Genomic DNA, 12080 nt, shown 5'->3' with positions numbered 1-12080 from the left:
GCATGGTGGGTTAGAGTGATTTAAGTTGATTATGTAGCGACCTGACAAACACCGTGTCTTTAGAAAATATGTAGTAATTAATGAAAGAAAATTAAACATACCACAATTTTTTAGTTATATTAATTTACTACAATATATTGCATATGATAAGATATATGAGCTTGACAAAAATATATATATATATATATATATATATATGAGTAACTTACTACCACATAGAAAGAATTCCTATTAAAGTTAAAACTTAGTATCACATATATGAACAATATTAAAACTCAATAGTGAATAATAATACAACTCCGTAATATATAACCACACACACAAAAAAAAAAAAAAAAACCCTCCATAATAAAATAATAAATAAAATTAAACATATGCCTAAATTTATCATTAGGGATTTTTTTTTTTTAATAAATAAAAATTTATCCTAGATAATATTAGCTTGCATAAATTTTTAAGGCCATATAAATATTACACGTCGTAACATTAAACATATGCCTAAATTAAACATAATAAAATAATATTAGGGATTTTTTTTTTCTAAATGGAAATTTATCCTAGATAATATTAGCTTGCAAAACGTTTAAGACCATATAAATATTACACGTCGTAACATTGTTAACAAATTGATTCGCAGCCTGTTGGATAAGGCCCAGTAGATGGATGGAACTGAGAGTGGTTCGAATCCCCTTGTTGGCAAAAGCACCATTTCTCAACAAATTTAATGTATTTTTCAGTTTCAATCGCGATATTATCGCCCATTCACGAACGAGTAGGAAATTATCGCCTTCGACATTATCGCGATAATATCGACAAAAATATCGATATATTGACGATAATTAAGTGGATATGGGCTAAAATATCGCCCATTCAAAAAAATGATATTATCGGCCGATATTTAATACCCTGGTTTGGACCTAATTTTCGCGCGCCGGCCTATCTAGCTATTGGGCTAACTTAACGGCACGTGTTTGGCCTTTATTTTACCAAAATTGAGAGCTAACCCAGGACGCTTCGAAGGCACATGCCATTTCAAAAGAAGAAAATTGGAATGAATCCAAGTACGAAACTAGCCTTCACAGGATAAAGGTTAATTACCATTAAATGGTGATTTAATCTGAAAAAATCCATATTTAGTTAGTTTAATTCATACCCAACTTCTAGATTATACTCCTGAAGGCCCAAGATTTGATCATCACCGTTGATCATCAATTCAAAATCAGTTTAGCAGATGAACGGAAGAAGTCTTTCCTCAATGTCCACGTGATTCCAATGACAAGACGTCAAAGGGAAACAGACATAGGATATTCAGGGGAGTTGGTAGAAAAGGTGAAATAAAAAACCACTCCCTATAACCATTAAATGCTAGAAAAACATGCTGAGTTTTCTTTCCATACTCGTGAAGATCTCGTCAGTACGAATTCAGTTTGCAAAGGACGGACAAGAAATAAGAGAGATGGGAGGTTACCACTGAAACGGCTGCGGGAAGACTTTTGAGCTCCCAAAAATCTTGTCTATGCGTGTTTGGACAGAGGGGGATTTCACAAAATAGGATGAATCAAAAGAAAGGAATAGAAATGAAAGGGAAGACTTGACAAAATTGGAGATAACCTATTAGGGTTTCTTGGGAAGGGGTTTCTTGGGAAGAATGAGCTTCCAATGGCTATAAAAGCGGGGTATCCTTTACTCATTAGACATCCACAGAGAGCAAGCTTCACCTCTCATCCTTGGAACCCTTCAATTTCAAGCCATATTCCTCCATCTCTTCCCATCTTCTTCTCTGGCAAGCCATTTCAGAGCCTGACGAACCCTTCGTCAAGCTATTGGAAAATTACCCAAAGCACTCATTCTTCCACCCTAATCTCTGTATGTCTGTCTGTCTGTCTGTCTGTCTGTCTGTCTCTCTCTCTCTCTCTCTCTCTCTCTCTCTCCTCAACAAATTCCCACAAAATCCTTTCTTTAACCTCTGTTTCTCGTAGAAAACCTGGTCTTTCTCTCTTTCATGCTAAACTCATGAATGCTTAGCTTTCATGCCACAAGCTTCTCAAGTCAAGCCAAGAATTTATCTGTAAGAAACTGTTGGTTTCATTGGTAAAGAAGACCAAGGTGTTTCCTAAGGCTCAGCTACTCTTTCGAAACACTCTTGGGGTCTGATTTTTGAACTTAGACCCACGGGCAATTTCACACATTTGGCTCTTTACAGCAGTCTAGACCCATCAATAGCTGCCGAAACGAAAAAGTCCCTACAAACCCAAAGCCCAATCCAACCTACAACCCACCCCCCACCCGCTAATCAGTAAAACCCAGAACCCACCCGCTACCCCACCCCTAGATGCAAAGTGTTCGAATTTTTTTCTTTTTCAAATTTTGAATTTGTAGAGAGAGAGAGAGGATCTTGATAGGGCTAGGGTGGATCTCGAGTGGTGAGGTAGGGTGCATAGGAAGGTCTGTGAACCCTTAAGGTTGGCTGGGAAGCATTTTTGCTTCTCAATGGCCTGAAAACTCACCCAAATCGTCGGCTAAAATGACTGTGATAATACCTGTAGGATATCTATATATGCCTGGAGAATGTTAAGCAAGCTAATTCGAATTTTTTTTGCAATAAATAATGATCAACCTTTGAAGCAGGATTGATATGAGTTATCAATCCTGAGATGTGCAAAGCTTTAAAATAAACGAACACGCAGAGAATTATTTTACGTGGTAAAACCCCACCTCTGGGGAAAATCCACGGGACTCCTCAGTCCAACTCAAATCCACTATAGAACGATGATTACAAGAAGTACTCACACACTTATCCTAGACTCATTCTAGATAATGTTTACCGACTTCTTCGTAACTCAACTTCTGTCACGGGATGATCTTCGACACTCCTTATGTTGAACGCAATACTGGTCACGATTGCTTCAAGCTCGCCGGAGGAAAACTGCCACCACAGTCTTTGTGCCCTCAATCGTATGAGTCACCGATATGCATATGAATGCAATATGAATGATTGAAGTGTTTGATAAATCACCAAGCAAACATTAAACGCTTGATGATTTATATCAAATAAATGCACAGTTACTTTGTTAAGTATTTTAGATGCTCAAACAAAATATGAGAAAAGCTCCGAAAACAAAGAAGCACTTCATATCCTTATACCAACCACAATCTCCTTTTTGCAAGAGAAGAGCACAAAGCCACGTGCTCAATCTCTTGCCATTAATCATATTTGATTCACATAGAATCCTACCTCAATTCGTCAGCCCATGCAAACTTCCCATCATCAATATAAGATTTAGATGCATGCTGAATAACAGAGCCAAACTTCCTATATGGTTCTAAGTAATCACGCCAAACAGGAGACCACAAGCTCTATTCAATCATGAATATCATTTTTGATTCAGTATGGACTCCGAGTGATTGATGCCAATTAGCCACGCTTTTAGGGAGAAACAATATCTCTTAAAACAAATTAATTAGACCAAACAAAGATAAGATTTTAACTTGAATCAAAATAGAGTCCAACTAGGAAGCAATCTCAAGAGATAAAATCTAATCCTATTAAAAATAGGGCTAACATAAAAGTGCTTGAGTAAAAATAACTCCAACTAGGAATCCTATAATGAATGTATGATTATGTCATGATTTACCTGAAATCAGTTTCTCATATCGATCACGTCATACTTCAAAGATCCAGAATGAATGTGTTGCGCCAAAGCTTCCAGTAAAACAAGTTCACACACTAATTCCCAACCTATGCTAGAGTCTAGGAAATGACAATACAATTTTCATACTAACAATCTCCCCCTTTGGCATTTCCTAGACAAAACACCTATTACAACTCAAACGAAATTGCATGGGATTCAACAAATGAAATCCTACTCTAAACTCAAGGCTCAGAATCCCTGCACATTATGAAACAACAAAACCAGTGAAGCATGTGGGAGAAGAAATGTAATTCAAGGCAAAATTACAACACTACTCCCCCTTAATTATACAACACAATCTCTCCCCCTTTTTATTATAATTTCACAATAATCTCTCCCCCTTTTTGTCAGGAAATCCAAAGAGCAAGGAAAGAGTACAAGGGAGCATATATAAAGGCAAAAATAAGAGGAAAAAAAAATCAGTTGTGCCACAAGTCTGCAACTGGCAGGATTGAAAATGATGCTGCAATCCTCAGGTTCAATTTATCATGTATCCGTCTTAGTAACATGAAGGAAAGCCTAACTGCACAATTAAACAAGAAGCATAAAACTACACTATGTTTGAAAACAAAAACAAATTCGTTTTTTTTTTTTTGTGGTTAAAATTTTAATATAAAAGATAAAGCCACTGAATAAGAAAATATATATATATATATATATATATACATAAGCCACACTTAGAAAAGAGACGAAACCACAAAGACATCAATCAAAACATCAATTACTATGCTTAATAAGAACCCAAGACTCCTCCTTCATTCATGCCAAAAAAAACTTGAGTACATGCCAACACTATGCATAAGGATAGACAAGCAAAGCCAATACCAATATCTATCTAGAAGCATTTGGAAGCAAAGCCTTTCAAGATTGAAGGCACATCAAATCACAAAGGTTTAATCAAATACTAGGATTATAAAAAGGAAATCAAAAGTATTTGTAAGAGATAAAGTCCATCAAAAGAGCAAATATTAAATCTCAATCTCGTGTTATGTGACCAAACTTATTTAATAACAAAGAAAAAATCCAATCAAGAGCAAGCCAAGAACATAGAATAAACACATACAAAATGCATACAGAGGTCACCACTTTCATTTTTTTTTAAAAAAATTATTTTATTATTATTATTATTAATGCTAACTTTATTAAGCTTTCTACAAGACTCATGTAACGGGTGTTAAATCAATGTGCTCAAGTCAGATGACTTTAAGACAATGGGTGTTAAAGCACCCCTAGGATGTACTAACCCGAGTCATGTAGGCTACAAAGAAGAACAAAGTGTATAAGATCAAAGCTTTTTGACTCGAGCCTCGACGTTGGTTAGACAAGAGGCCCGGTTACTTGGCAAGGATCAAGCACTTATTTTACTTTTCTTTTAATTAAAGAGATGTTACAAAATTGTGAGCTCAGTAGCAAAAAGTATAATGCAAATCTAGTATCAAGACAAGGGCAAGATGAGGATTCATTCAAAATTATTAAACAAGATTAGAGTGTATGTGCTAAATGAGACACATGAGATTTAATAAAAAGAGCATTTAATTGACTTTATAAAAAACAAAGACAGTTGATAGCCATTCACAAAAACCCAATATTAAACTGCCCAAAGTGATCCAACGCCAAAAATCCAATCTAAGATCAGCAAAAACTTCCAGACGTCAGTAGGATTGATATTGCTTATCAATCCCTGCATGTGCTGAACAAAATACTTAGAATTTAATCCAAAATTCAAAAACAGAGAAGATAATAGCTGGAGTCTTTTGGCATGCATACAAACAATTATTCAAAAGAACAAATACCTAAAGACTTTCTAAGAGTGTCAAATTGAAGATTATCCAAAGGTTTTGCAACAAGACATTTAAGATCCAAATTTTCTAAAGCAACGGGTTCATGCACAACATTAGTGGAGGCAAACATACAATTATGATTTTCCTTTTTCCTCCAAACTAACTTTGTCTTAGTTGATGGCAAACAATGAAAAGAAGATAGTTTGGATAAGCGGTTTACCTCATTCATAAGATTTGAAATCTTATGTTGGATACTTACTTTTCCACCCATGCCATGAGAATTTGAACGAACAAATTCGTTTCGAAGCTTATTGCATCTTGGTCTTATGTGCCCACGAGTTCCACAAAAGTGACAGATTGGAATAAATTTCTTGACTTCATGAGGGGCAGAAGGTTCAAAGAGTGAAGTGGATTTGACAAACTTTGTTTTAGACACAGCGGAAGACTTATTACTTGGTTGAAATCCCAAGCCTCGTTTGTCACCATCTCTTCGTCCCATGCTAATCATCTTGTCAATTTTTTCTGCACCAATGGTTAAAGAAACAATCCTTTCCTTTGAATTTTTAAGTTCAAGTTCAAGGGCTTTGTTGTCAGAAGTTAGAGAAGCAATTAATTTATTCTGATCAGTCAATTTTTTCTGCAAAAACATCAATTTTTCGTTCATACCTGCACTTACCTTTTTAGAATCTGCATCAGGGGATTGAAACTCGTTTGCAATCCTGCAATTTTCCAGCTTCAGCACAGCAACTTCTTTACAATCATCATCCTCATGTGATTCATCCAAGCTAACTGTGGTTATGAGTGCAACCGTCTTTTCATCATTCTCGCATTTCGATTCACTATCACTCCAAGTAATATGCATTGCCTTATTCTTGCTATCCTTTTGTTTCTTTAAGGTGTTGGCACATTCCGAAGATATGTGTCCATAGCCTTCACATTCAAAACATTGGACCTTTTCTCTTGGATTCTTTCGTTCATTTGACCTGCGAAATTTAGACCCACCATCAGTATAGTTAACAAACCTATTTTTAGAATTTATACCTTTTGAATCTCGACTCCTTGGATCTTGATTCTTGAGAAAGTTCATGAATCGTCTTGTGAGAATCGTTAATTCCTCATCACTGCAATCTTCATTTGAATGCCCATCATCTTCTTCATTCACAACCTTGAAAGCAACAGTTTTGCCCTTTTTAAGGGCTAGATGTTTCATCTCATAGGTTTGTATGGACCCTATGAGTTCTTGAACTTTCAAGGTGTTCAAGTCACGGATCTCTTCAATAGCCGTGATCTTTGGTTGAAATCGTTGAGGCAAGGATCTCAAAATCTTTTTCACAACCCTGTCTTCTGGAATTTTTTCACCTAAACTTGAACAAGCATTCACAATTACACACAGTTTAGCATAAAATTCAGAAAAAGTTTCATTCTCATCCATCATGAGTGTCTCAAACTGTAAAGTATGCATTTGAAGCTTGGCTCCCTTGACAGTATCTGTTCCTTCATGGGTAACCTGCAAAATATCCCAAGCTTCCTTAGAAGTATCACAACCAGATATATATTCAAATTGATCTGAAGAGACAGCAGTAAATAAAGCATTTAACCCTTTTTGATTATTAGTGCTGTGTGTGACTTCTGCAGTGGTCCACTCCTCTCTAGCTTTGAGGATTGTGGTTTCTTCATCTCCTTTTCCGATCTTCTTTGTGGGTTTAGGAAATCCATGAACCACTGTACTCCATACACGTTCATCTAAGGACCAAAGAAACGACTTCATTTTGGCCTTCCAAGCGCCATAGTTGTTGCCGTCAAAATATGGTGGATGTGCAATTGAGCCCGAGGCACGATCCATCCTAAGGTATATTAGATCTTACTGAGTATGTCCAGCAACCTGCTCTGATGCCAATTGAAAATACCTGTAGGATATCTATATATATATATGCCTGGAGAATGTTAAACAAGCTAATTCAAATTTTTTTGCAATAAATAATGATCAACCTTTGAGGCAGGATTGATATGAGTTATCAATCCTGAGATGTGCAAAGCTTAAAATAAATGAACACGCAGAGAATTATTTTACGTGGTAAAACCCCACCTCTGGGGAAAATCCACGGGACTCCTCAGTCCAACTCAAATCCACTATAGAACGATGATTACAAGAAGTACTCACACACTTATCCTAGACTCATTCTAGATAATGTTTACCGACTTCTTCGTAACTCAACTTCTATCACGGGATGATCTTCGACACTCCTTATGTTGAACGCAATACTGGTCACGATTGCTTCAAGCTCGCCGGAGGAAAACTGCCACCACAGTCTTTGTGCCCTCAATCGTATGAGTCACCGATATGCATATGAATGCAATATGAATGATTAAAGTGTTTGATAAATCACCAAGCAAACATTTGAAGAACATATATTCAAGAGTCAATAAAAATTTGAAGAACATATATAATTCATCCAAAAAGACATCCACTAAAGTCTAAATCAAAGGACTTAACAGACACAAAGATAATTTATATGCTGCAGTCAAGCTGAAGTCATTGAACATGGAAAATTAAAACCAATGATTCAATTTAGTACCGTCAAAGAACCGAGGATTTGTTTAGTATATTGAACCAAAAAGTTATAAATAATAACTCACCTCTTTCTTACCCACATGCACAATCTGATCCTCAATGTCAGTGACAGGCACATTCAAATCTTTAAGAATATGCAGCTCAAGGATCCGAGATATGGGTCTTACAACCAGATTGTCAGTTACCACAAACATTGCGGGTCCCTTCAGAAATCCCAGAGCACTGTCATCCTTTTTCCCAATCACTTTGAGTTGACTTGGTTCCGTTGAGATAAGGGATCTATCAGTAGTCAACATATTATTTACTAAGTAATATGAGGTTTCCTCAATTCCTAAAAGACTCTTCTTGTAGCAAAAACCAGGAACAAGTTTGGGATCGAGTATCATTTCATTGTGGTGATTTGAAATCATGTATTGACCATCCAAATCCTGGATAGTTTTGTACAAATGACTAATGCAACCTCTCAAGGAACCATCCTTCATGTTTTTTAATATAAACCCAAGCGGTAGAGTTAGGAAACTGAAGAGTAAACTAACAAAATCCTCCCCCGCTTCTGCGTAACAGACCATCTTCTCAGATTTGCTGACCACAAGCTTCACAGAAATCTTACCTTCTTCGTCATTCGTTGATTCTCCAAACATTTGAGATTCAAAATGTATTGCTTGATTAATAACTTTACTGCTTAGTTTTGGTTCTTGTTTAGGCTTCAACAGGGTTTCAGTCAAAGGTGTCTGAAAATACCTGTAGGATATCTATATATGCCTGGAGAATGTTAAGCAAGCTAATTCGAATTTTTTGCAATAAATAATGATCAACCTTTGAAGCAGGATTGATATGAGTTATCAATCCTGAGATGTGCAAAGCTTTAAAATAAACGAACACGGAGAGAATTATTTTACGTGGTAAAACCCCACCTCTGGGGAAAATCCACGGGACTCCTCAGTCCAACTCAAATCCACTATAGAACGATGATTACAAGAAGTACTCACACACTTATCCTAGACTCATTCTAGATAATGTTTACCGACTTCTTCGTAACTCAACTTCTGTCACGGGATGATCTTCGACACTCCTTATGTTGAACACAATACTGGTCACGATTGCTTCAAGCTCGCCGGAGGAAAACTGCCACCACAGTCTTTGTGCCCTCAATCGTATGAGTCACCGATATGCATATGAATGCAATATGAATGATTAAAGTGTTTGATAAATCACCAAGCAAACATTAAACGCTTGATGATTTATAACAAATAAATGCACAGTAACTTTGTTAAGTATTTTAGATGCTCAAACAAAATATCAGAAAGCCCACCAAAAACAAAGAAGCACTTCATATACTTATACAAAGCACAATCTCCTTTTTGCAAGAGAAGAGCACAAAGCCACGTGCTCAATCTCTTGCCATTAATCATATTTGATTCACATAGAATCCTACCTCAATTCGTCAGCCCATGCAAACTTCCCATCATCAATATAAGATTTAGATGCATGCTGAATAATAGAGCCAAACTTCCTATATGGTTCTAAGTAATCACGCCAAACAGGAGACCACAAGTTCTATTCAATCATGAATATCATTTTTGATTCAGTATGTACTCTGAGTGATTGATGCCAATTAGCCACGCTTTTAGGGAGAAACAATATCTCTTAAAACAAATTAATTAGACCAAACAAAGATAAGATTTTAACTTGAATCAAAATAGAGTCCAACTAGGAAGCAATCTCAAGAGATAAAATCTAATCCTATTAAAAATAGGGCTAACATAAAAGTGCTTGAGTAAAAATAACTCCAACTAGGAATCCTATAATGAATGTATGATTATGTCATGATTTACCTGAAATCAGTTTCTCATATCGATCACGTCATACTTCAAAGATCCAGAATGAATGTGTTGCGCCAAAGCTTCCAGTAAAACAAGTTCACACACTAATTCCCAACCTATGCTAGAGTCTAGGAAATGACAATACAATTTTCATACTAACAGTGTCTTTGACACCAAAGAGCTCATGAGCAAATTAAACATCTGGAAAATATAAACAGCTCAGAAACAACAGCTACAGTTTAAACAAAAAAAAAAAAAATATAAGTCATAGCCAGCAATTACCTCAACAGTTCCAATATTGACAGTCAACTCCTCAGTAGCATCCACATCCATGACACCAAGCTTAGTAAATACAGAATTGGTTGACGCAATCGGGGGAATCACTTGTAAATCATCAGTAACTGTAAACCTGATTTCTCCTTTCACAAAGACACTTCCCAATTGAGAAGGGTGCAACCTAAGACACTTCTCCTCGTCGATAACTGATGAACACGGGCAAGGACACTTGATAGGCCAGTCAAAACTTAAGAACTTAGATCCTCTGGTGCACACATATTATTCTCTTCGCATAGCATCGTCAAGTTTCAATTTTAGCAAATTGCAATGAGAATCGGCTGCATTGCGGGGACGCAACAACATGGCCTTACATTTAGGAATCCAAAATTTTTGTTCATCAATATTCTCAACACTTGCATACAAGTTGTTCATGCAACCTATTACCACAGGATCTGAATGTTTACGTGCAAGCCTGATAATTGTTCCCATGGGGATTGTCATGAAACTGAAGAGAACATCAACAAAATCATTCTCAGGCTCTATGAAGATAACTTTGTTACTCCCCTTGTCCACCAAGACCTTCAACTCAATATTGTTGGTAGATTTATCGGCCATGGACTGTAAGGAAAAAAAAAAAAAAAAAAACTTGGATCAATATCCTCTCTCTATTCAAACCCAATTAGCAAATGACAGAAACTAAACAACAGTCAAGGAAAAATGATCCAGATTCAAAATATAATCAACTCTACCAGATGTGTAAGCATAAATCAGTCTCAACATTGCAAATAAATTATAAGAAAGCAGAGGTAATCTAAATAATCAGGCACAATTACCGATCAAGGTAGTTCACTAACCTCTGAAATGTGAAAATTGTTTTTGCTGATATTAGAGACTACAACTTACTTTCCCAAGAGCCAAGGACTTACTTGTGGGCTGTCAAAAAAAGAAGAGAGCATTGCTTATTGATTAAGTTTAAGGAGGATGAAAAAGAACAAACACTAAACGGAAAAAGAATATTATCAATTTGTAAAAATAAAATAAAAACAAGAATATTATCAATATTTAGAGCAAAAGTAATGACAAGGAGAGTAACTAATGAATCCCACATGTTGACATACTGATATCAAGCAGATTACTCATTTCAGTCCAAACTGCTCAAAATTAATGGGAAAAGAAAATCAAACCTTTTTTGGGCAGAACTGCCGAGCCGAAGTAATGGATGAAGGTAATGAAAACACAAAGACTTAAAAAGAGGAGCCAGCTGAAAGTTATAAGTTTCTGTAGTAGAACTTGGGAAAATTCTACAATGGGCGTGGTGTATCCATGCTCCCAAAATATCAGCCGTTGGATGAGTAAGTGGAGATGAGGGTCAAATCCACACCATTGAATGCTGGTAACCTGCTAAAAGGGTTGGTGTAGGTAAAAGTGAATAAAATAATAAGTGAACAGAAAAAAAAAAAAATAAAACCAGAAAAGAACTACAGGACGACAGAAAGGAAGAAGGAACAGAAGAAGAGATCGTGAACTGCTACAGGACGACAGAAGGAAGAAGGAACAGAAAGGAAGAAGAGATCGTGAACTGAGGCAATCCCACCAACGGCACTTTCTCTTTCATCTCTCCCTCTCATCCCCTACATGTGAATCACTTGATTCTGGAGATGAAATTGAGAAGATCTTAACTCTCGGTGGCTGGGCATTCTGCGTGGTTCACAAAAAACCAGTGGAAACGAGTTGCTGTTGCTGAAACGTATTGAAGTGGCCATTGCAAAGGTAAAATTAATAGCTTTATAGTAGTTCATCCTTGTCCACACTTGAGTTCCCAAAAACCAGCAATATAAAATTTTGCTATATTGATCTGCTCAAAGAAAACCAGCTATTTGTATGGGTAATTTTCCCTATATGAAATCAAGTAATTATGTTATTAAGAAAACCAGAA

At 36.3% G+C, this 12080-nt stretch overlaps 1 protein-coding gene across 1 annotated transcript; it reads right to left on the bottom strand.

The window, feature by feature from the left end:
• Window positions 1-3231: 3231 nt before the first annotated feature.
• LOC117613106 lies at window positions 3232-7316 on the bottom strand. The gene is made up of 2 exons (XM_034341753.1): window positions 6150-7316; window positions 3232-3357 (listed from the first exon to the last, which is right to left on the bottom strand). The coding sequence occupies exons 1-2, from the start codon at window positions 7314-7316 to the stop codon at window positions 3232-3234; spliced, it is 1293 nt and encodes a 430-aa protein (XP_034197644.1).
• Between the last annotated feature and the right edge of the window lie 4764 nt (window positions 7317-12080).

The sequence above is a fragment of the Prunus dulcis genome, unplaced genomic scaffold (genome assembly GCF_902201215.1).
Source record: "Prunus dulcis unplaced genomic scaffold, ALMONDv2, whole genome shotgun sequence".
Lineage (NCBI taxonomy): Eukaryota > Viridiplantae > Streptophyta > Magnoliopsida > Rosales > Rosaceae > Prunus > Prunus dulcis.
Note: the sequence above shows the minus strand (reverse complement) of the source record. Positions and strands in the feature narration are given on the sequence as shown.

What these genes read in the sequence shown, in the direction of transcription:
- LOC117613106 (XM_034341753.1), bottom strand. Translation starts at nt 7,316, where the DNA reads ATGGATCGTGCCTCGGGCTCAATTGCACATCCACCATATTTTGACGGC. An exon ending in CTGATGCAGATTCTAAAAAG is followed by an intron (nt 3,358 to 6,149) that starts GTAAGTGCAGGT and finishes ATGATTGAATAG; the next exon opens with AGCTTGTGGTCTCCTGTTTG.